General features: G+C 48.5%; 2 protein-coding genes across 4 annotated transcripts in view; one reads left to right on the top strand and one right to left on the bottom strand.

Moving 5' to 3' along the window:
* BZW2 (basic leucine zipper and W2 domains 2) overlaps positions 1 to 7,955 on the bottom strand; it is a 72,969-nt gene extending 65,014 nt beyond the window's left edge. The window contains exon 1 of one of the 2 annotated variants that reach the window (XM_073582145.1): positions 7,812 to 7,955. The gene's annotated coding sequence lies outside the window, so the exon portion shown is untranslated. The remainder of the gene's footprint in view (positions 1 to 7,811) is intronic. The other variant, XM_073582144.1, reaches the window with a different exon arrangement.
* A 113-nt stretch (positions 7,956 to 8,068) lies between these two features.
* ANKMY2 (ankyrin repeat and MYND domain containing 2) overlaps positions 8,069 to 25,205 on the top strand; it is a 43,760-nt gene continuing 26,623 nt past the window's right edge. Inside the window, exon 1 of one of the 2 annotated variants that reach the window (XM_073582142.1) lies at positions 8,069 to 8,326. In XM_073582142.1, coding sequence (XP_073438243.1) covers positions 8,263 to 8,326 — 64 coding nt within the window. In that variant the 5' untranslated portion in view covers positions 8,069 to 8,262. Of the gene's footprint in view, positions 8,327 to 14,958; positions 15,177 to 25,205 lie in introns of those variants that run through there. The other variant, XM_073582143.1, reaches the window with a different exon arrangement.

Below are 25,205 nucleotides of genomic sequence, written 5' to 3'. Positions count from 1 at the left end.
GCCCCCATCTCCATGAACCAGATGGGATATATTACTACTAATATTACTCTGGATGGAGGAAAGGAAGATTTTCTACAAGACCAATATTTCTAATGATACCCGTGGTCTGCTGAGGTAAGTGACGGAGTCAGTGACTTTGTGCTCCATCACAACTCTTAGCAGTATGGGTGTCTTCAGAAAACCAATTCTGTTAACAACATAGCAGACAAGGTGGCCCATGACCAGACAGGCCCTTCTGGCATTTGCCAGAATTGCCAGATGGCCAGTCCGGCCTTGGAGGAGATCCTAGGCCAAGTTCCAGCAATAAAGGATACAAATTTCTTTATATTCCCATTTCTCCCTCCTACATCATTTGCTGGTGCACCATGAAATAACTGGGATTAGTGAAGCGATAATAGTTTCTCCAGGAGCAGAATCGCATTGTACATTGAGGATTTGTTTGGTTTTTCCTGGTAATTCACCTCCTGTCGGCCTCCTCTCTGCTGTGCTGCAATTAAATCTGGATTCAGAATGTTTCAATACAGAAGAGCGGCAATTCTGACTACATTATAGAAAGGATCACACACGGGGAAAGAAGGGTCATGTGCTCGCAGACAAAGGAACGAGCTACAGGCGCACGCTGCAAAACGCAGAACAATCTCTGCCTCCACATAAGTATTTTCGGAAACAGGTTAAAAAAAAAAAAGAAGATATAATTAGACATTGAATAAAAGTATAAGAATACATATGTAAAAAAACAAAAAACAAAAAAAAAACCACAATATGTGAGGGCAAAAAAGTATATATTCTGCTTTCTACCTGCAGATGTGGTTTATATTGGTTACCACCAATAACATACAGGTGCAGCTCACAAAATTAGATCATCAAAAAGTTAATTTCAGTACAAAAAGTGAAACTCCCTTTCTGGAGTTACCTTCCTGGAGCTCCTGCTCCACACACTGACCTCCTGTCAGTCCTGGTTCCCAGGGAAGCTGCCGAACTGGGATCACCGTCCCGGACAATGCCTTGCTCCCCAAGCCACCTGACAGTTCAGGCCCTCAGACGGACGGTATCTTCCCCAACGCAGTGCCGTCACAGACTCTGCCAGTCCATGGTCTCACCCTGTGCTCTTCAGGAAGTCCGTCCTCTCCTAGGACCTTCCAACACATAGATCTTTCAGGACCTTAGAACAACAACCACGTGACCCAAACCCTGGTCACATTATGTAGCTGTAATCACCCCCATAGGTGGGTGGTGTATGTGTGGTTAGCCAGTCCCACCCAGCTCTCCGACTAACCCTGTAAGACCCCCTTAAAAACTACACAAACTTGTGAACTACAAGTCCCAGAGCAACAACATTTTGGGCTTACAGCGCAGAGGACCTCCTTCGCGACACATACCGGCCATTTACAATAATGCCGGTCACTATCTCACCATCACAGTTACGCCTCCGTGCGTATCCTGAGGAGCACATAGAGCACCTCTAGCTGTAACAGGGGTCACTGCCTCACAATATGCACACAGGTACAAAGACCTTCATTTTTAGAGACATATCCTGTGGTCTGGTGAAACTAAAATAAAACTTTTTAGGCATAATGATTATCCTCCAAACGTAATGATGATGAAGGGAGAAGCTAGGAAACCTAAGAACACCATCCCCACTGTGAAACAAGGGGGAGGTGTCAGCATCATGTTCTGGGGTTGTTTTGCTGCAAGAGGGACTGGTGCACGTCACACAAAATAGATGGCATCATGAGAAAAGAAGATTATGTGGCAATACTGAAGAAACATCTCAAGACATCAGCCAGGAAGCTACAGCTTGGGTGGAAATGGGTCTTCCAAATGGACAATGACCTGAAGCATACTGCCAAAATGGTAAGGCTGGGTTCACATCGCGTTAGCTGCCATCCGTTTAACGGATCCGTTACTAAGCAGCATTAACGCAATGTAACGGATCCGTTAACGCACCGATTGCCATCCATTATCCTAACGCACGTTACACTGTGTCGCACCCTCGAACGCGGTCTACCGCGCTTTCAGGTACGTTAGGTCTAACGCACAGCAAAAGGACGTGTTCGCTGTGCATAGACCTCTATTACTAACGCATGCCAACGCAATGCTACTATGCGTTAACGCGATCGTACAAAAAATAGACTTTGAGCATCAGTGCTGTTAAACGGATGGCACTAACGCGATATGAACCTAGCCTAACAATGTGACTTAAGGATAACACAGTCAATGTTTGGGTGCGGCCATCACAAAACCATGAGCTCAAAGCTGAATAGGCCGGTGCTAGCAAGGCGACCTACAGTACAAACTGGGATCAGTTACACCAGATTTGTCATGAGGAATGGGGCAAAATTCCGACCAACTATTGTGAGAAGCTTGTGGAAGGAGATCCCAAACGTCTAACCCAAGTCATTCAGTGTAAGGGCAATGGTACCAAATACTGATGAAATGGATGGAAACTTCTGACTTTGAAGTAATAAACATTCTCTCTCTCATTATTCTGGCATTTGGCAAATATTAATAATTATGGTAATTGTAACTGACCTAAAACAGGAAAGGTTTATTGTGATTTCAAGTCAGATATTGAGAGAAACCTGCAGATGTGTCTTTATATACAGTGGATGGAAACTTCTGGTTTCTACTGTACATGTATACTTCCAGTGCATAGTCTCCCCTCCATATACTGTATAGTACATGTCTACCACAACCTGCAGTGGTGTTAGTGCTGTGTACTCCGCATGCAGTGTGTTTGGGGGGAGACAGTGTTGTGTAAACGGTTAGTGAACTTCTTGCAGTCGGTTCTCTGCACACCGGGGTGCTCTGCATGCAGTGGTGGTGTCAGTGCTCTACACACTGGGGTGTTCTGCCTGCAATGGTGTCGGCGCTATGCACACTCTGATGCTCTGCAGTGGTGTCAGTGCTCTCCATGCAGTGGTGCTCTGCAGTGGCGTCGATGCTCTGCATGCAGGGATATCATGCTGTGCACACTGTGGTGCTCTGCAGTGGTGTCAGCGCTCTGCACACTGATGCTCTGCAGTGGTGTCAGTGCTCTCCATGCTGTGATGCTCTGCAGCGGTGTCAGTGCTCTCCATGCTGTGGTGCTCTGCAGTGGTGTCAGTGCTCTCCATGCAGGGATATCACATTGTGCACCCTGTGGTGCTCTTCAGTGGTGTCAGCGCTGTGCACCCTGTGGTGCTCTGCAGTGGTGTCAGCGCTGTGCACCCTGTGGTGCTCTGCAGTGGTGTCAGACCTGTGCACCCTGTGGTGCTCTGCAGTGGTGTCAGACCTGTGCACCCTGTGGTGCTCTGCAGTGGTGTCGATGCTCTGCATGCAGTGATATCGTGCTGTGCACACTGTGATGCTCTGCAGTGGTGTCGGCGCTCTGCCGTGGTGTCGGTGCTTTGCACTCTGGCGCTGTGCATGCAGTTATGTTTGTGCTCTGCATGCAATGGTGTTCTGCAGTGGTGTCTGTGCACTCTCCAGTGCTGTGCAGTGGTGTTGGCGCTCTGCATGCAGTGGGGTCACATTGTGCACACTGTGGTGTTCTGCAGTGGTGTCGGCGTTGTGCACACTGTGGTGCTCTGCAGTGGTGTCGGTGCTTTGCACTCTGGCACTGTGCATGCAGTTATGTCTGTGCTTTGCATGCAGTGGTGTGCTACGCATATTCCGGCGCTGTGCAGTGGTGTTGGCGCTCTGCACACTGTGGTGTTCTGCAGTGGTGTTGGCGCTCTGAATGCAGTGGTGTCGGTGTTGTGCACCCTGTGGTGCTCTGCAGTGGTGTCGGTGCTTTGCACTCTGGTGCTGTGCATGCAGTTATGTCTGTGCTTTGCATGCAGTGGTGTGCTGCACATACTCCGGCACTGTGCAGTGGTGTCGGCACTGTGCGCACTGATGTTCTGCAGTGGTGTTGACACTCTGCATGCAGTGGTGTCGGCGCTGTGCACACTGTGGTGTTCCGCAGTGGTGTTGGCACTGTGCACACTGATGCTCTGCAGTGGTGTTGGCGCTCTGAATGCAGTGGTGTCGGCGCTGTGCACACTGTGGTGTTCCGCAGTGGTGTTGGCACTGTGCACACTGATGCTCTGCAGTGGTGTTGGCGCTCTGAATGCAGTGGTGTCGGCGCTGTGCACACTGGGGTGTCCTGCAGTGGTGTCGGCACTGTGCACACTGGGGTGCTCTGCAGTGGTGTCGGTGCTTTACACTCTGGCGCTGTGCATGCAGTTAAGTCTATGCTCTGCATGCAGTGGTGTTCTGCAGTGGTGTCTGTGCTCTACACACTGGGGTGTTCTGCCTGCAATGGTGTCGGCACTATGCACACTGTGGTGCTCTGCAGCGGTGTCGGCACTGTGCACACTGTGGTGCTCTGCAGTTGTGTCAGTGCTCTCCATGCAGTGGTGCTCTGCAGTGGTGTCGATGCTCTGCATGCAGGGATATCACGTTGTGCACACTGTGGTGCTCTGCAGTGGTGTTTGTGCGCTGCATGCAGTGGTGTCGGCGCTGTGCACACTGATGCTCTGAAGTGGTGTCAGTGCTCTGCATGCAGTGGTGTCGGTGGTGTGCACACTGTGATGTTCTGCAGTGGTGTCTGTGCTCTGCAGTGGTGACGATGCTCTGCATGCAGTGATATGGTGCTGTGCACACTGATGCTCTGCAGTGGTGTCTGCACTCTCCGGCACTGTGCAGTGGTGTCGGTGCTCTGCATGCAGTGGGGTCGGTGTTGTGCACACTGTGGTGTTCTGCAGTGGTGTCTGCGCTGTGCACACTCTGGTGCTCTGCAGTGGTGTCGGTGCTTTGCACTCTGGCGCTGTGCATGCAGTTATGTCTGTGCTGTGCATGCAATGGTGTGCTGTAGTGGTTTCGGTGCTCTGCAGTGATGTCTGTGCACACTCTGGTGCGATGCAGTGGTGTCGGTGCTCTACACTACGGTTCTGTGCAGTGGTGTCAGTGCCCTGCATGCAGTTGTGTCTGTGCTGTGCAGTGGTGTCGGTGCTCAGCATGCAGTGATGTCTGTGTTCTGCACTCTGGGGCTGTGCATGCAGTGGTGTCGGTGCTGTGCAGTGGTGTCGGTGCACTCCGGCGCTGTGCATGCAGTGGTGTCTGTGCTCTGCACTCCGGCGCTGTGCATGCAGTGGTGTCTGTGCTCTGCACTCCGGCGCTGTGCATGCAGTGGTGTCTGTGCTCTGCACTCCGGCGCTGTGCATGCAGTGGTGTCTGTGCTCTGCACTCCGGCGCTGTGCATGCAGTGGTGTCGGCGCTGTGCAGTGGTGTCGGTGCACTCTGGTGCTGTGCAGTGGTGTCGGTGCACTCTGGCGCTGTGCAGTGGTGTCGGTGCACTCTGGCGCTGTGCAGTGGTGTCGGTGCACTCCGGCGCTGTGCATGCAGTGGTGTCGGTGCTCTGCACTCCGGCGCTGTGCATGCAGTGGTGTCGGCGCTGTGCTGTCGGTGCACTCTGGTGCGGTGCAGTGGTGTCGGCGCGGTGCAGTGGTGTCGGTGCACTCTGGCGCTGTGCAGTGGTGTCGGTGCACTCCGGCGCTGTGCAGTGGTGTCGGTGCACTCCGGCGCTGTGCAGTGGTGTTCTGTAGTGGTGTCTGTGCACTCTGGCGCTGTGCATGCAGTGGTGTCTGTGCTCTGCACTCCGGCGCTGTGCTGTGGTGTCGGTGCTGTGCAGTGGTGTCGGTGCACTCCGGCGCTGTGCATGCAGTGGTGTCTGTGCTCTGCACTCCGGCGCTGTGCATGCAGTGGTGTCTGTGCTCTGCACTCCGGCGCTGTGCATGCAGTGGTGTCTGTGCTCTGCACTCCGGCGCTGTGCATGCAGTGGTGTCTGTGCTCTGCACTCCGGCGCTGTGCATGCAGTGGTGTCGGCGCTGTGCTGTCGGTGCACTCTGGTGCTGTGCAGTGGTGTCGGTGCAGTGGTGTCGGTGCACTCTGGCGCTGTGCAGTGGTGTCGGTGCACTCCGGCGCTGTGCAGTGGTGTTCTGTAATGGTGTCTGTGCACTCTGGCGCTGTGCATGCAGTGGTGTCTGTGCTCTGCACTCCGGCGCTGTGCAGTGGTGTCGGCGCTGTGCAGTGGTGTCGGCGCTGTGCAGTGGTGTTCTGTAGTGGTGTCTGTGCACTCTGGCGCTGTGCATGCAGTGGTGTCTGTGCTCTGCACTCCGGCGCTGTGCAGTGGTGTCGGTGCTGTGCAGTGGTGTCGGTGCACTCCGGCGCTGTGCATGCAGTGGTGTCGGTGCACTCCGGCGCTGTGCATGCAGTGGTGTCTGTGCTCTGCACTCCGGCGCTGTGCATGCAGTGGTGTCGGCGCTGTGCTGTTGGTGCACTCTGGTGCTGTGCAGTGGTGTCGGCGCGGTGCAGTGGTGTCGGTGCACTCTGGCGCTGTGCAGTGGTGTCGGTGCACTCTGGCGCTGTGCAGTGGTGTCGGTGCACTCCGGCGCTGTGCAGTGGTGTTCTGTAGTGGTGTCTGTGCACTCTGGCGCTGTGCATGCAGTGGTGTCTGTGCTCTGCACTCCGGCGCTGTGCAGTGGTGTCGGCGCTGTGCAGTGGTGTCGGCGCTCTGCACTCCGGCGCTGTGCAGTGGTGTCGGTGCTGTGCAGTGGTGTCGGTGCTGTGCAGTGGTGTCGGTGCTCTGCACTCCGGCGCTGTGCAGTGGTGTCGGTGCTGTGCAGTGGTGTCGGCGCTGTGCAGTGGTGTCGGTGCTGTGCAGTGGTGTCGGTGCTGTGCAGTGGTGTCGGCGCTGTGCAGTGGTGTCGGCGCTGTGCAGTGGTGTCGGTGCTGTGCAGTGGTGTCGGTGCTGTGCACTCCGGCGCTGTGCAGTGGTGTCGGTGCTGTGCAGTGGTGTCGGTGCTGTGCACTCCGGCGCTGTGCAGTGGTGTCGGTGCTGTGCAGTGGTGTCGGCGCTGTGCAGTGGTGTCGGCGCTGTGCAGTGGTGTCGGTGCTGTGCAGTGGTGTCGGCGCTGTGCAGTGGTGTCGGCGCTGTGCAGTGGTGTCGGTGCTCTGCACTCCGGCGCTGTGCAGTGGTGTCGGCGCTGTGCAGTGGTGTCGGCGCTGTGCAGTGGTGTCGGCGCTGTGCAGTGGTGTCGGTGCTGTGCAGTGGTGTCGGTGCTGTGCACTCCGGCGCTGTGCAGTGGTGTCGGTGCTGTGCAGTGGTGTCGGCGCTGTGCAGTGGTGTCGGTGCTGTGCAGTGGTGTCGGTGCTGTGCAGTGGTGTCGGTGCTGTGCACTCCGGCGCTGTGCAGTGGTGTCGGCGCTGTGCAGTGGTGTCGGTGCTGTGCAGTGGTGTCGGTGCTGTGCAGTGGTGTCGGTGCTGTGCACTCCGGCGCTGTGCAGTGGTGTCGGCGCTGTGCAGTGGTGTCGGTGCTGTGCAGTGGTGTCGGTGCACTCCGGCGCTGCGCAGTGGTGTCGGTGCTGTGCAGTGGTGTCGGTGCTGTGCAGTGGTGTCGGTGCACTCCGGCGCTGTGCAGTGGTGTCGGTGCTGTGCAGTGGTGTCGGTGCTGTGCAGTGGTGTCGGCGCTGTGCAGTGGTGTCGGCGCTGTGCAGTGGTGTTCTGTAATGGTGTCTGTGCACTCTGGCGCTGTGCATGCAGTGGTGTCTGTGCTCTGCACTCCGGCGCTGTGCAGTGGTGTCGGTGCTGTGCAGTGGTGTCGGCGCTGTGCAGTGGTGTCGGTGCTGTGCAGTGGTGTCGGTGCTGTGCAGTGGTGTCGGTGCTGTGCAGTGGTGTCGGTGCTGTGCAGTGGTGTCGGTGCTGTGCAGTGGTGTCGGTGCTGTGCAGTGGTGTCGGTGCTGTGTAGTGGTGTCGGTGCACTCCGGCGCTGCGCAGTGGCTGCTCACCTATGCGCTGCTCTGGCCGCTGCCTCCTGGCACACTGACTCCGGCAGACAGTAGGACACTGAAGGGCAGACGCCGGCGCTGTCTCTCTCTCTCTCCGCTCAGGCAGCAGCAGTCTGCAGGCGATACCAACTCCACACCAGCAGGGGGAGCTCTGCCCGCACCAGTTACCTCCGCCTGGATTTCTTTGCTTTTCCTCCGTCTAGAAATCATAGATTTACACAATTTTAGGAGAACAATCCATTTCTCAGGTTTCCACTGATCCATAAAGGTCGGAATAAGGGGCATCACTAGCAAATCCCCCCCGTGGGTGTGCGGAGTGGTGCGCGCCGGGAGTGCTGCGGTCGGGGCTCGGCTGCCCGCACTAGTCATGGCCGCTCCCCGGTGACGGCCGCGCACTGACACACTGTGTCTCCCCGGCTTCTCGTGTGTCCAGAGTCTCCGGAGCCTCAGCATGGCGGCCGGGAGAGGAGAGGCGAGCGAGGGGGAGAAGCAGCTGGTGGCCGTCATCTCCAAAGGTGGGAAAGTAATGGAGATCTGCGGGTGACGCACTGTTATGGGGGATCTGTGGATGACGCACTGTTATGGGGGATCTGTGGATGACGCACTGTTATGGGGGATCTGTGGATGACGCACTGTTATGGGGGATCTGCGGGTGACGCACTGTTATGGGGGATCTGTGGATGACGCACTGTTATGGGGGATCTGTGGGTGACGCACTGTTATGGGGGATCTGTGGATGACGCACTGTTATGGGGGATCTGCGGGTGACGCACTGTTATGGGGGATCTGTGGGTGACGCACTGTTATGGGGGATCTGCGGGTGACGCACTGTTATGGGGGATCTGCGGGTGACGCACTGTTATGGGGGATCTGCGGGTGACGCACTGTTATGGGGGATCTGTGGGTGACGCACTGTTATGGGGGATCTGTGGGTGACGCACTGTTATGGGGGATCTGTGGATGACGCACTGTTATGGGGGATCTGTGGGTGACGCACTGTTATGGGGGATCTGTGGATGACGCACTGTTATGGGGGATCTGCGGGTGACACACTGTTATGGGGGATCTGTGGGTGACGCACTGTTATGGGGGATCTGTGGGTGACGCACTGTTATGGGGGATCTGTGGGTGACGCACTGTTATGGGGGATCTGCGGGTGTTGTGCCGTTTTAAGGGGGGATCTGTGGGTGACGCACTGTTATGGGGGATCTGTGGGTGACGCACTGTTATGGGGGATCTGTGGGTGACGCACTGTTATTGGGGATCTGTGGGTGACGCGCCGTTATGGGGGATCTGTGGGTGACGCGCCGTTATGGGGATCTGTGGGTGACGCGCCGTTATGGGGATCTGTGGGTGACGCACTGTTATGGGGGATCTGCGGGTGTTGTGCCGTTTTAAGGGGGGAACCTGCAGGTGCCAGTGTTATGGGAGAGCGCTCGGCGGTCGTGCTGTTGTTCGGGGATCTGTGGATCTCCTGCGCTGCCCTGGTCTCTGTTATTTGGCCACTTGTTGATGTTGCTGCAGTCAATCACTGCTCTGCTGTGTAGATGGTACAAACCCCTGAGCTCAGTAAAAGGCTGCAGCGCTGGTGACGTGCTGAGACCGCTGCAGCCAGTCAGCACTGGGGGAGGGCATGTCGTGCTCGGTTTGCTTTCTGACATCTATTACGGCATATGGAATAAAGTTGTCTGCAGCCATTCACGTAGCGGTGCGTCCCCCCCAGGGCTGCTGCAGGCTCGGGGTCAAAGCTCCCTGGTCAAAGCCAACCCATCCCCCCCCCCCCACAAAAAAAAAGGTCCATAAAGAAGACTCAGTTTTGGTTTGGAACCATTTGGTCTAATTTCCCAGTGGAGATGAGATCTAACGGCTTCTAACCAACTTTTACATGGACCTTCTTTTTTTTTGGGGGGGGGGGGGGGGCTGACCTGTCAGTAATGGACCTTCCCTCAATCGATCACCACAAAACTAAAATGTCATACCCCTCATGAACATAACAGGGTAATATTTCTCTATTATTTATTTCTTAGTCGTCTTTTCGGGGCAGGGTGGGAATCGTGCCCCCACCCCCCCCCCCCCCACTAATCTGCACTAGACATAATTAAAGAGATAATCTGCAGTGATTACAGCCGGGCAGACGGCGGATGACCCTGCACCAGCTGTAGTAATTGGGGAGATGGAGAATTCCGTTTTGGGACTAATCTCTCGCCGCTCTGATCTGCGTCCTGTGTGCTGGTAATGAGCGTCCTCTAAATCGTAATATTCCAGTAATCTGGGGTTTGGAGGACAGGGCGTCTTATATACATCTCCTCTATATCCTCCCTGATGCCACTGATAGCAGCCTGTCCCTCATCTCTGTGCTCTGTACATGCACAGACAGTACAGCCTGCCTGTAACTAATGTAGGCACAGACAGTACTGCCTGCCTGTGACTAATGTAGGCGCAGGCAGTACGGCCTGCCTGTGACTAATGTAGGCGCAGACAGTACTGCCTGCCTGTGACTAATGTAGGCGCAGACAGTACGGCCTGCCTGTGACTAATGTAGGCGCAGACAGTACGGCCTGCCTGTGACTAATGTAGGCGCAGACAGTACGGCCTGCCTGTGACTAATGTAGGCGCAGACAGTACGGCCTGCCTGTGACTAATGTAGGCACAGATTGCGCTGCCTTCTGGTCTTTCCCTAGAAGTGTTCTAAACACAGATGTTACTCCCACCATCTTTCTCTGTAAGTGCCTCCTTGCCTCTCCCTGTAAATGATGGTTCAGATAGCACTGCCTACCTGACTCTTAAGGGGGTTTTACACATAGCGAAATCTCTAAAGCATCACCGATTTGCTGACGCAGCAGCGATATCGCTACATGTGATACTTACCTCCGACCGGCTCCCCCGCTGTCTGTCACTGATCGCGCAGCTCCATTTCTCGTCGGGCGCTTCCTGCTGGCACCGACGAGCGACGCGTGGACGCGGGCGGGAGGACGTCATCATCGCCGCGTCTGAAAGGTAAGTAACGACCGCTGCATCGCTGTGAGGTCTGTCTGTGTGGAAGCTCACTAGCGACCATTTAGCGATGCACCAGCGATCCTGACCGGGTCGTATCGTGGTCGGGATCGCTGGTGCACCGCTAAATGTAAAGGGGGCTTTAGGCCGGGATCACACATGTGAGAAACACAGACGAGTCTCGCATGTTAATACCCGGCACTGCCTCCGGCCGCATAGAAATACATGGAGCCGCACGCTCCGCTCCCGAGTGCTGGCGGCACAGCTTAATGAATCATTCTCTGTAAAATAACGACACTGCACTGCCTGCCAGTCTCTACCTGTAAATGATCTATGCACAGATAGCACTGCATCCTTGTCTTTCCCTGTAAGGAATATTGGTACTGATAGTACTGCCTCCCTGCCTCTCTTCCCAGTAAGAGACCTAGGCACAAATAATACTCTCTCTGCAAGTGAAACAGGCACAGTTAGCACTGCTTCCCTGTCTCTCCAAGTAAGTAACCTAGGTACAGATAATACTGCCTCCCTGTCTCTCACTGCAAGTGACCTAGGCACAGATCGTACTGCCTCCCTGTCTCTCCCTGTAAGTGACCTAGGCACAGATCGTACTGCCTCCCTGTCTCTCCCTGTAAGTGACCTAGGCACAGATCGTACTGCCTCCCTGTCTCTCCCTGTAAGTGACCTAGGTACAGATCGTACTGCCTCCCTGTCTCTCCCTGTAAGTGACCTAGGCACAGATTGTACTGCCTCCCTGTCTCTCCCTGTAAGTGACCTAGGCACAGATAATACTATCTCTCCTTGTAAATGACCTAGACACAGATGGTACTGCCTCCCTGTCACAGCAGAACATGCTTCATTACAGGGTCTTTACAGACCCCAGGACCGTCCCTTGGAGAACAATCTATATAGGATATTGGTCGTACTGTGGGGGTCCGCTCACTCTGCCATATATTCTCTCCAGCAAGGGCCAATTCGGCTGTCAGACTCTGATCGGAGGGGCAGATTACTGTGATCTGGTTCTCTCCTGCAGCACAGGTGTGGAGAAGACAGAGGCCGTCGTCTCTCCATCTTCTCCATCGTCTCTGTGATTGTACATCGGACTGTGACGCATCCGAGTGCAGTCCCACATTTCACACGTCACCGTAGACTGGTATGGGTGATCCAACTATTGGAGCCACTAGCGGCACGCTGAACCGGCACAAGAAAATAATGGCCGATCTGCACTGCTCCACAGTGTAACATTGGGCTGAGAGCAACCCAGAAAACCATCAGCGAGCGCTCGGCTGATTTGTATCCCTGTGTGAGCGAGCGTTCGGCTGATTTGTATCCCTGTGTGAGCGAGCGCTCGGCTGATTTGTATCCCTGTGTGAGCGAGCGCTCGGCTGTTTTTTTATCCTCTTGTTCGGTCACATGTTACATGAGTAACTGGCGACGCTCCATCGTTCTGGGGCTCCTCTACCGCTCCGTTATGTGCGGACCCCACTGACACCTTCAGGTATTGGACACTGTGTCCCAGGGCTGTGGAGTCAGTAAGCCAAACCTGCGACTCCGACTCCTCAATTTCCCTTACACCAACTCCATGACATCGACTCCACGACTCCGACTCCCACATATATTGCTTATATTTAAATGAAAAATGTATTCTAGTACAATGTGAGCATCAGACATTTAATCATTTCTATGATCCAATAATCAAGATATTTAGATAGAACATAATATCTATTTATTGGAATACAACTTTAGAACACAAAAAACTGTAATAAATTGTAAATATGTAATACACTATGTACATGTATACGGTACAGACCAAAGTTTGGACACACCTTCTCATTCAAAGAGTTTTCTTTATTTTCATGGCTATGAAAATTGTAGATTCACTCTGAAGGCATCAAAACAATGAATTACCACATGTGGAATTATATAATTAAAGTGTGAAACAACTGAAAATATGTCTTATATTCTAGGTTCTTGAAAGTAGCCACCTTTTGCTTTGATTATTGCTTTGCACACTCTTGGCATTCTCTTGATGAGCTTCAAGAGGTAGTCACCAGAAATGGTCTTCCAACAGTCTTGAAGGAGTTCCCAGAGATGCTTAGCACTTGTTGGCCTTTTTGCCTTCACTCTGCGGTCCAGCTCACCCCAAACCATCTCGATTGGGTTCAGGTCTGGTGACTGTGGTGGCCAGGTCATCTGGCGTAGCACCCCATCACTCTCCTTCTTGGTCAGATAGCCCTTACACAGCCTGGAGGTGTGTTTGGGGTCATTGTCCTGTTGAAAAATAAATGATGGTCCAACTAAACGCAGACTGAATGGAATAGCATGCCGCTGCAAGATGCTGTGGTAGCCATGCTGGTTCAGTATGCCTTCAATTTTGAATAAATCCCCAACAGTGTCACCAGCAAAGCCCCCCCACACCATCGCACCTCCTCCTCCATGCTTCACGGTGGGAACCAGGCATGTGGAGTTCATCCGTTCACCTTTTCTGCGTCGCGCAAAGACACGGAGGTTGCAACCAAAGATCTCAAATTTGGACTCGTCAGACCAAAGCACAGATTTCCACTGGTCTAATGTCCATTCCTTGTGTTCTTTAGCCCAACAAGTCTCTTCTGCTTGTTGCCTGTCCTTAGCAGTGGTTTCCTAGCAGCTATTTTACCATGAAGGCCTGCTGCACAAAGTCTCCTCTTCACAGTTGTTGTAGAGATGTGTCTGCTGCTAGAACTCTGTGTGGCATTGACCTGGTCTCTAATCTGAGCTGCTGTTAACCTGCGATTTCTGAGGCTGGTGACTCGGATGAACTTATCCTCCGCAGCAGAGGTGACTCTTGGTCTTCCTTTCCTGGGGCGGTCCTCATGTGAGCCAGTTTCTTTGTAGCGCTTGATGGTTTTTGCCACTGCACTTAGGGACACTTTCAAAGTTTTCCCAATTTTTCGGACTGACTAACCTTCATTTCTTAAAGTAATGATGGCCGCTCGTTTTTCTTTACTCAGCTGCTTTTTTCTTGCCATAATACAAATTCTATTCAGTAGGACTATCAGCTGTGTGTCCACCAGACTTCTGTACAACACAACTGATGGTCCCAACCCCATTTATAAGGCAAGAAATCCCACTTATTAAACCTGACAGGGCACACCTGTGAAGTGAAAACCATTTCCGCTGGCTACCTCTTGAAGCTCATCAAGAGAATGCCAAGAGTGTGCAAAGCAGAAATCAAAGCAAAAGGTGGCTACTTTGAAGAACCTAGAATATAAGACATATTTTCAGTTGTTTCACACTTTTTTGTTAATTATATAATTCCACATGTGGTAATTCATAGTTTTGATGCCTTCAGAGTGAATCTACAATTTTCATAGTCATGAAAATAAAGAAAACGCTTTGATTGAGAAGGTGTGTCCAAACTTTAGGTCTGTACTGTGTGTGTGTATGTGTGTGTGTGTGTGTGTATATATATATATATATATATATATATATATATATATATATACACACACTATGACTTATCTCGGGTAAGACAAAAGCCTAGATCCTCAGGCTACATTCACACTATGGGCATAGCCAGGATCAAACCTGGGGGGGGGGGGTGGGCAGAACCTCATACTGTTTTGCAGAATTTCATACTGCACACCTCAGCTGCTGCAGAACCTCATACTGCACACCCCTACACTTGAAAATAAAGGCTGCACCTTAAGAAGATGTGGTGATGAATGCAGTCTATTTATTCCAACTATCAGTTGATGTTACTGAAGACGAGCAATGCCTGTCCTGGGCGTCCTTTTGGGCAGCTATGAGGTGTACCTGACTGGTGCTAGAAAAAAAGGAGTGTTAGTCTGTGTGCTATCCGGCTTTCATTCTTTTTGGTACAGATATGATATGGATAGACAGATATGGATAATGGATATATAGATAGAGCAGATTTCTAATCTGCTTTTGCTATTGAAAACATTATCTATGAGCTCATAAACCTTTCAGGTGATGCGGTTTTTTTAAAAAGCTGATCTGCTTTTGCAGCTGAAAAACATATCCTCAAAAAACGCAGGAAAAACGCTGTGTGTGAATGTAGCCTTAGATCAGGAATAGAACAGTCATTTATAGGACATTTTATAACTTTCCCAAATTCCTATGAAAAAATATTCAGCACATCCTGCATTGAAATACTGTACCCAATTTATTATTTATTTTAGGAGTCGGTCCATTTTATACCGACTCCAACTCCGACTCCACCAAAATGAGCACAGACTCCACAGCCCTGCTTTGTCCATCAGTCGTGTTCCTCCTCCGGAAACTTGGGGTGGTCGTCCCTCGTCTGCAGCAGTTAACCATTTACCTTCTCGTCTTCACGGAAACTGGAAATCTTCTGACGCCTCCGTGGCGCAGGTGAGAGTGGTTCTCAAATAGTTCACTGCAAAAAGTATCACAGCGTCATCCCCCGACGTCTGCTACCTAACGGGGCCGGGGGGCTTATTTCTTACAGCTGAAGGATATAGTCTTATAATTTATAATTATAGAAACAATCAGCAAGGCAGCAAATCTGATCCAAGCTGTGACGGATCCATGTTTATTCATTTGTTTTGTATAGCGCCATCATATTCTGCGGCGCTGTACAGTCGTCATCCGTGTTAAGCTCCATCAACTTTTTGTTTTGCTTTAGGCTTCAATCCATTAAAGTAAAATGTAGCAAATTTATACATATTTTTCATTACAAATTTAAAAATAAAATCCTGCCTAGAAACCATCAGCAAGCAGGTCAGTCAGCTGCAGCCGAAACCTCCAGTTGTAAGTTTGGACAGATTCAGAGCGGCTTGTGAGTCGGGTATATACAGTTGTGGCCAAAAGTATTGACACCCCTGCAATTTTGTCAGATAATACTCAGTTTCTTCCTGAAAATGATTGCAAACACAAATTCTTTGGTATTATTATCTTCATTCACAAAAAGAATTGTCCTAAAGCCAAATTGGATATAATTCCACACCAAACATAAAAAAGAGGGTGGACAAAAGTATTGTCACTGTTCAAAAAATCATGTGATGCTTCTCTAATTTGTGTAATTAACAGCACCTGTAACTTACCTGTGGCACCTAACAGGTGTTGGCAATAACTAAATCACACTTGCAGCCAGTTGACATGGATTAAAGTTGACTCAACCTCTGTCCTGTGTCCTTGTGTGTACCACATTGAGCATGGAGAAAAGAAAGAAGACCAAAGAACTGTCTGAGGACTTGAGAAACCAAATTGTGAGGAAGCATGAGCAATCTCAAGGCTACAAGTCCATCTCCAAAGACCTGAATGTTCCTGTGTCTACCGTGCGCAGTGTCATCAAGAAGTTTAAAGCCCATGGCACTGTGGCTAACCTCCCTAGATGTGGACGGAAAAGAAAAATTGACAAGAGATTTAAACCCAAGATTGTGCGGATGTTGGATAAAGAACCTCCACTAACATCCAAACAAGTTCAAGCTGCCCTGCAGTCCGAGGGTACAACAGTGTCAACCCGTACTATCCGTCGGCGTCTGAATGAAAAGGGACTGTATGGTAGGAGACCCAGGAAGACCCCACTTCTTACCCCGAGACATAAAAAAGCCAGGCTGGAGTTTGCCAAAACTTACCTGAAAAAGCCTAAAACGTTTTGAAAGAATGTTCTCTGGTCAGATGAGACAAAAGTAGAGCTTTTTGGGCAAAGGCATCAACATAGAGTTTACAGGAGAAAAAAGGCATTCAAAGAAAAAAACACTGTCCCTACTGTCAAACATGGCGGAGGTTCCCTGATGTTTTGGGGTTGCTTTGCTGCCTCTGGCACTGGACTGCTTGACCGTGCGCATGGCATTATGAAGTCTGAAGACTACCAACAAATTTTGCAGCATAATGTAGGGCCCATTGTGAGAAAGCTGGGTCTCCCTCAGAGGTCATGGGTCTTCCAGCCGGACAGTGACCCAAAACACACTTCAAAAAGCACTAGAAAATGGTTTGAGAGAAAGCACTGGAGACTTCTAAGGTGGCCAGCAATGAGTCCAGACCTGAATCCCATAGAACACCTGTGGAGAGATCTAAAAATGGCACTTTGGAGAAGGCACCCTTCAAATATCAGGGACCTGGAGCAGTTTGCCAAAGAAGAATGGTCTAAAATTCCAGCAGAGCATTGTAAGAAACTCATTGATGGTTACCGGAAGCGGTTGGTTGCAGTTATTTTGGCTAAAGGTTGTGCAACCAAGTATTAGGCTGAGGGTGCCAATACTTTTGTCTGGCCCATTTTTGGAGTTTTGTGTGAAATGATCAATGTTTTGCTTTTTTCTTCATTCTCTTTTGTGTTTTTTCATTTAAGACAAATTAAATGAAGATAATAATACCAAAGAATTTGAGTTTGCAATCATTTTCAGGAAGAAACTGAGTATTATCTTGACAGAATTACAGGGGTGTCAATACTTTTGGCCACAACTGTAGGACCAACATTGCACATTAATGTTAATCAGCCGGCCAGCCGGGGGCGCTATTAAAGAGACAACGAAACAACCAGACAATTAATGTACTAAATATAATATTCCATCGACGGCAGCTTTTTGACAGTTTCCAAATTGTGGATTAGAAGCTCAGTGATCCCATAAAGTTATTTTAAAATTTAAAAGTTGCCCCCCGTCCCCGTACTGCCACGACGTGTCCTGCTGACTGTGTTCATGGACTGAAAAAGGGAAGAGGCGCATCGAGTCACCGAGGGGCTGAGCCTCGTTGAGACTTTGGTGATGCCTATCTTATAGCGGGCACACGTCCTACTTACTGACTCTGGATTTCTGCTCGCATTTAATTGCAATTAGTCTTCCCAATCTGAGTCCCTCTGGGACGTCTCCCCCCCCGACGAGCTGCAGCCGCCTCCTGCCCGGGGGCTCATTAGCGGCTCCCTACTTTCCTCATTAGGCAGAAATTATTTGTAAAGTTTCAGAATCTTTACACGTTCAATATTAACTCAAGAGATAGCAGCACGTCCCCAATAGCGGAGCGTCCGAGAGCCGGAGCTGAGCAGGCAGAAGAAGTCCTGACGTGACTTGTATATACACAGTGGGGATAAAAAGTCTTTAGTCATCCCCCAATTGTGCAGATGAGAGCGGCCTGTAATTGACATCATAGGTAGACCACAACTATGAGAGTCACAATGAGAAAACAAATCCAGAAAATCACCTTGTCTGATTTGGGAAGATTTATTTTGCATATTATGGTGGAAAATAAGTATTTGGTCATTAACAAAAGTTCATCTCAATATTTTGTGATATATCCCTTGTTGGCAATGACAGAGGTCAAACGTTTTCTGTAAGTCTTCACAAGGTTGGCACACACTGTTGATATGTTGGCCCATTCCTCCATGCAGATCTCCTCTAGAGCAGTGATGTTTTGGGACTTTCAAATCGCTCCAAAGGTTTTCTATGGGTCATTATCCTGTTGCAAGACCCCTGACCTGCGACTGAGACCAAGCGTTCTGACACCGGGCAGCACATTTCTCTCTAGAATCCCTTGATATTCTTGAGATTTCACTGTCCCCCGCACAGATTGTAGACACCCTGTGCCAGGTGTAGCAAAGCAGCCCCAGAACATAACAGAGCCTCCTCCATGTTTCACAGTAGGGACAGTGTTCTTTTCTTGATATGCTTCATTGTTCTGTCTGTGAACATAGAGCTGATGTGCCTTGCCAAATATTCCATTTTTGTCTCATCTGGCCATCAGACATTCTCGAGGTAGCAAATTGGTGTATCATAAACAATAAAACATAACCTTTAATGATTCTTTAAAAACCATACATCAAATCTAAACAAACATGTGCCAAAGTGCAATTGTGCAGTGCTCTATTAAAAACAAACCGTTTTGTACTTTATGAGGTATCATATGGCCCTTGACATTATCGTATTTCTTGTCCAGGTATTTCAAAACCTGGACTCTCCGACCATATGGGCCTTATATATACGTGATTGTGTGCCAACCGGCCTTTATGTCATCAGAATTATTACTACTTAATAGACATGTATCCAGCCCGTATACAAATAGCACAGCAAATGTACAGCATCGGTCAAATGCATAAGCATAAAATCACCTCATCAGCAAATTATATCCATTTATGATACCACTATAGAAACTGAGACCGCTGTACTTATCTTTAAACGCTTCTATAAAGAACGGATGATCAGGTAAGGTCCATCTGAAAACCTCAAGATCGTGACCCGATCTGCAGAATAGTCACCCAACGCGTTTCATCAATGTCTGACTCATCAGGGGTATTGTGACATCTTCTTCTGGCGCATAGCACGCCCGTTGTGAGATAGCTGCCTTTTATAAATCGCGGCATACCGCGGCTTATTGCCGTTTCCGGTTGCCCCGTTCAGTACTTCCGGTTTGCGCATGACGCCGGCATCTGCTCAGGCAACTTGCCCCACTTCCTGGGTTTTCCTAAACAGGCGCCGCGCGTCATGTTGAGACAGGAACCGACCATACCTTGCCCCACTTCCTGGGCGTAACCGGGCCTGTCGGTCTGCATATCAAAATATTGCGTGATTGGTCTAAGCAGTCACCTGACCATCACGTATCATTAGGAGCCGCTCACTTTATTTTGTTGCAACAATCTAATAGTGCGGCTTCATTTACTCAATCATAAATGTTGAATGCGTCCCCTTATCATTATTTATACGGGATCCGAATTATTATTTTATGATTGCATAGGCGTTATGAATCAGTACAAAACGCCAACACCCATATTATGGACATTGTCAGGGATTATCTTGTGAATAACAACAAATTCTTTACACCCCACCATAGGAAAAGAAACAGAAAAAAAGAGGAAGAGTCAAGATACCAACTACAAATTATGTATAATGTGGAAATTATTCAATTATTTTTGTTGCATGCATACAAAGGGGATACCACCAACCTCCATGTATCTGTAGGAATTATAGAAAGGGTGCCCACTAAATCTGGCCCTATATGTCCCTAACTAGCTGTTCCCTACCTCACGCGGAGGTTGGCACCCTAAATTCCTGCGCAAATGGCGCCCCCACTCGTCGTCGGCTCTCCCTGAACTAGAAAGCCCTATCAAAACTCCCTACAAGAAGGAAGAAAAGGAAAGTGTCTCATTCAGTCCTTTGGGATATACAGATTGTAATGAGAAAATCCAATATGTTTCTCTTTGGAGTATGCGTTTATCCCAATCACCTCCTCTTGGATTTTGGGGGACCTTTTCTATGCCCATGAAACTGACCGCCTTCACGTCACCCTTATGTCTTTGGTTGACATGGGTGGCTACCGGTGTATCCCGTTTAAGAATTATATCTCTATGGTGTTCACCTACCCTCACCCTCAGCTCCCTCTTGGTCTTGCCAATGTATTCAAGGCCACAGCTACAGGTGATTTTATATACCACTCCTATTGATCTGCAGTTAATGAATTGACCAATACGGTAGATCTTTCCTGTGACATTGCTCTGAAATTCTTTACTCTGTTGAATAGAGGTACAATATTTACAGCTACCACATCTGTAACAGCCTTTCGGCTGTGTACCTAGCCATGTTGGGCTGTGTGAGGTTTTCTGGGTATAATGGCTGCGGACCAACCTATCCCTCAAGGAGCGGCCCCTCCTAAATGTAATTTGTGGATTGTCCGAGGTCAAGCCTCCAAGATCTTTGTCCATACATAGTATTGGCCAATGTCGGTTCAAAATGGCTCTCAGCTCATTTGCCCCATTGGAAAAGGTGGTGATGAACCTTATGATATTGTCTTCATTGGTTTGCTGTTTAGGTATAAGTAGTTCTTTTCTTTCCTTCTCTACCGTAGATTTATAAGCCCCTTTAAGAATGTCATCTGGGTATCCTCGTTCATGAAAACGAGATCTAAGGTCATCTGCTTGTCTCTTAAAGTCTCTCTGATCAGTACAATTCCTTTTCATGCGTAGGTACTGGCCTTTAGGAATACCTTTTTTCAAGGGGACTGGGTGACTGGATTCCCATCTTAGAAGGGAGTTCGTAGAGGTAGGTTTCCTGTATGTTTCAGTAACTATACGGCCATTTTCTCCCCTCTTAATGACTATGTCCAGAAAGGGTAGTCTATTCGCACTAACCTCACACGTGAAGCTAAGACCAATATCATTTATATTAAGATCTTTCACAAAGGTTCTAAAACTGTTCTCATCACCTCTCCAAATAACAAATACGTCGTCGATGTAGCGGAGCCATAGCACTATTTTGTCCTCCGCCACATCAACCTGCTCACCAAAAACGACATTTTCCTCCCACCAGCCCAGGAGCAAATTTGCGTACGATGGCGCACAAGGATTGCCCATCGCAGTGCCCCTGAGCTGATGGAAGAACCTGCCATCAAAAAGAAAAAAATTTTTTGTGAGACAGAATTCCAAGGCTTGCATAACGAACAAGTTATGTCTCATACATTGGACGCCCCTTGTCTTTAGGAAATAGTCCGCAGCCATTAGACCTTTATCATGGGGAATGGATGAGTACAAGGCTTCTACATCTATTGAACCCAATATCATATCGGTGTCCAATTCGATGTGGTCGAGTTTCAATAAAAGGTCGGTGGTATCCCTTGTATAGGAACTAAGTGATGTAACAAATGGTCTTAAAATTTTGTCTACATATATACCCAGATTTTGGGTTAGACTTCCTATACCCGATATAATCGGTCGGCCTTTCAAGGGCGAAAGGCCTTTATGAATTTTAGGCAGAGCATAGAATGTTGCCACCGTCGGGTGTTGTGGAATCAAAAAATCTTTCTCATTTTTATCAATGAGTTTTGCCTGAAGGGCCCCATTCACCAACTTCTTAAGATCATTCAAAAAAGTGTTTGTGGGGTTATGTTCCATTCTTTCATACCCCATAGATCTATCTAATAATGAGTAGCACATAGTTTTATATTGTGCTACATCCATCAATACTATATTCCCCCCTTTATCTGCGGGTTTCACTATTATAGTATTGTCTCTCTCCAGCTCCAGAAGCCCATCCATCTCAGACTTGGTAAGGTTATGGAATCGTCTTTTTTTCCCATTATCCAATTCCTTGATATCTCTAGATACCAAGTTGGCAAATATATCAAGGGCCCCTATATCAATGCTGATAGGTGGCATTTGTTTACTCTTATTTTTTAATTGTGTGAATGGTCCCTCACCCAAATCATTGGGATTCATATCCCCCAAATTGAACAAAAATCTCACATCATTAAGTAGGTCTCCCTCTATACCCAATTCAGTGCAGCTTTTTTTATCCATATTTATATAATGTTTTTTCCACTTAAGTTTACGGATGAAGAGCTGTAAATCCTTAATCGTTTCAAAACATTCAAGATCCGATGTTGGGACAAAAGACATCCCCTTACTAAGAACCGCCATCTGTTCTTTACTGAGGGATTTCGAGGAAAGGTTAATTATATGATTGTCTATACGGGGTTCCTGCCGTTGAACCTGTTTCTTAATGGGTAGCTTGTGTCTAAAAAATGATCCCTCTGTGGGGAACCTCGACCAGATCCTCTCCCCGCACGTAGATTCCCCCTTCCCCTTACTCTCCCTCTTCCGGGTTTGTACCTCGTTTCTGAGTCAGAAAACTCAGCCTCTGAAGATGATATATCTGTCTCCTGCGGTCTATTAGTTTTTCCGTAATATACTGAATATGCTTTATTATCCCTGAATTCTTGTAAATCCCGAATAAAATATTTATGTTTCCTTTCTTTAAGATGATATTGAAATTTTTCTATAATGTTTTGTAGACTAGATTCTTTCACCGTAAACTCGGCCTCTGCAGAAAATTTCTTCGTGACCTCTATCTGATCTCTCAGACGTTCGTTAATATTATTTAACATACACTTCTCCTCCTCAAGGAGTATTTTCATAAGTTTCAATGAACTATCAGTTGCTTCTTTCTCTAATTTGGCCAAAAGTGTTGTATTCTTATATCTATAACCAAAGTTAATTGATATTCTAAGATGGCGGGGGACTATTCCTGCTTTTATATAACTTTCCAAGCTCTGTACCTCCCACCATGAAGTAACTTGTTCTTTATAAACCTTGGTCAACTCTTTAAAAGCAGCACTGAAAGAGGGTATATACTTTTTTTGTGTAAAGGTACCATCTGAAAATACGTCTTTCGCTTCATTGATCCACTGATTGGTGTCTATTCCTGTAGCAAGGAATCCTGCCATGTCCAACCAATACAAATTATATAGCGGGGGTGTCTCAAACCAATGTCAGATATTTAGAGGTAGCAAATTGGTATATCATAAACAATAAAACATAACCTTTAATGATTCTTTAAAAACCATACATCAAATCTAAACAAACATGTGCCAAAGTGCAATTGTGCAGTGTTCTATTAAAAACAAACCGTTTTGTACTTTATGAGGTATCATATGGCCCTGGACATTATCGTATTTCTTGTCCAGGTATTTCAAAACCTGGACTCTCCGACCATATGGGCCTTATATATACGTGATTGTGTGCCAACCGGCCTTTATGTCATCAGAATTATTATTACTTAATAGACATGTATCCAGCCCGTATACAAATAGCACAGCAAATGTACAGCATCGGTCAAATGCATAAGCATAAAATCACCTCATCAGCAAATTATATCCATTTATGATACCACTATAGAAACTGAGACCGCTGTACTTATCTTTAAACGCTTCTATAAAGAACGGATGATCAGGTAAGGTCCATCTGAAAACCTCAAGATCGTGACCCGATCTCCAGAATAGTCACCCAACGCGTTTCATCAATGTCTGACTCATCAGGGGTATTGTGACACCTTCTTCTGGCGCATAGCACGCCCGTTGTGAGATAGCTGCCTTTTATAAATCGCGGCATACCGCGGCTTATTGCCGTTTCCGGTTGCCCCGTTCAGTACTTCCGGTTTGCGCATGACGCCGGCATCTGCTCAGGCAACTTGCCCCACTTCCTGGGTTTTCCTAAACAGGCGCCGCGCGTCATGTTGAGACAGGAACCGACCATACCTTGCCCCACTTCCTGGGCGTAACCGGGCCTGTCGGTCTGCATATCAAAATATTGCGTGATTGGTCTAAGCAGTCACCTGACCATCACGTATCATTAGGAGCCGCTCACTTTATTTTGTTGCAACAATCTAATAGTGCGGCTTCATTTACTCAATCATAAATGTTGAATGCGTCCCCTTATCATTATTTATACGGGATCCGAATTATTATTTTATGATTGCATAGGCGTTATGAATCAGTACAAAACGCCAACACCCATATTATGGACATTGTCAGGGATTATCTTGTGAATAACAACAAATTCTTTACACCCCACCATAGGAAAAGAAACAGAAAAAAAGAGGAAGAGTCAAGATACCAACTACAAATTATGTATAATGTGGAAATTATTCAATTATTTTTGTTGCATGCATACAAAGGGGATACCACCAACCTCCATGTATCTGTAGGAATTATAGATAGGGTGCCCACTAGATCTGGCCCTATATGTCCCTAACTAGCTGTTCCCTACCTCACGCGGAGGTTGGCACCCTAAATTCCTGCGCAAATGGCGCCCCCACTCGTCGTCGGCTCTCCCTGAACTAGAAAGCCCTATCAAAACTCCCTACAAGAAGGAAGAAAAGGAAAGTGTCTCATTCAGTCCTTTGGGATATACAGATTGTAATGAGAAAATCCAATATGTTTCTCTTTGGAGTATGCGTTTATCCCAATCACCTCCTCTTGGATTTTGGGGGACCTTTTCTATGCCCATGAAACTGACCGCCTTCACGTCACCCTTATGTCTTTGATTGACATGGGTGGCTACCGGTGTATCTCGTTTAAGAATTATATCTCTATGGTGTTCACCTACCCTCACCCTCAGCTCCCTCTTGGTCTTGCCAATGTATTCAAGGCCACAGCTACAGGTGATTTTATATACCACTCCTATTGATCTGCAGTTAATGAATTGACCAATACGGTAGATCTTTCCTGTGACATTGCTCTGAAATTCTTTACTCTGTTGAATAGAGGTACAATATTTACAGCTACCACATCTGTAACAGCCTTTCGGCTGTGTACCTAGCCATGTTGGGCTGTGTGAGGTTTTCTGGGTATAATGGCTGCGGACCAACCTATCCCTCAAGGAGCGGCCCCTCCTAAATGTAATTTGTGGATTGTCCGAGGTCAAGCCTCCAAGATCTTTGTCCATACATAGTATTGGCCAATGTCGGTTCAAAATGGCTCTCAGCTCATTTGCCCCATTGGAAAAGGTGGTGATGAACCTTATGATATTGTCTTCATTGGTTTGCTGTTTAGGTATAAGTAGTTCTTTTCTTTCCTTCTCTACCGTAGATTTATAAGCCCCTTTAAGAATGTCATCTGGGTATCCTCGTTCATGAAAACGAGATCTAAGGTCATCTGCTTGTCTCTTAAAGTCTCTCTGAT

The sequence above is a fragment of the Dendrobates tinctorius genome, unplaced genomic scaffold (genome assembly GCF_039654945.1).
Source record: "Dendrobates tinctorius isolate UK_male_01 unplaced genomic scaffold, ASM3965494v1 ptg000070l, whole genome shotgun sequence".
NCBI lineage: Eukaryota > Metazoa > Chordata > Amphibia > Anura > Dendrobatidae > Dendrobates > Dendrobates tinctorius.
This window is presented reverse-complemented; position numbering and strand designations above follow the sequence as displayed.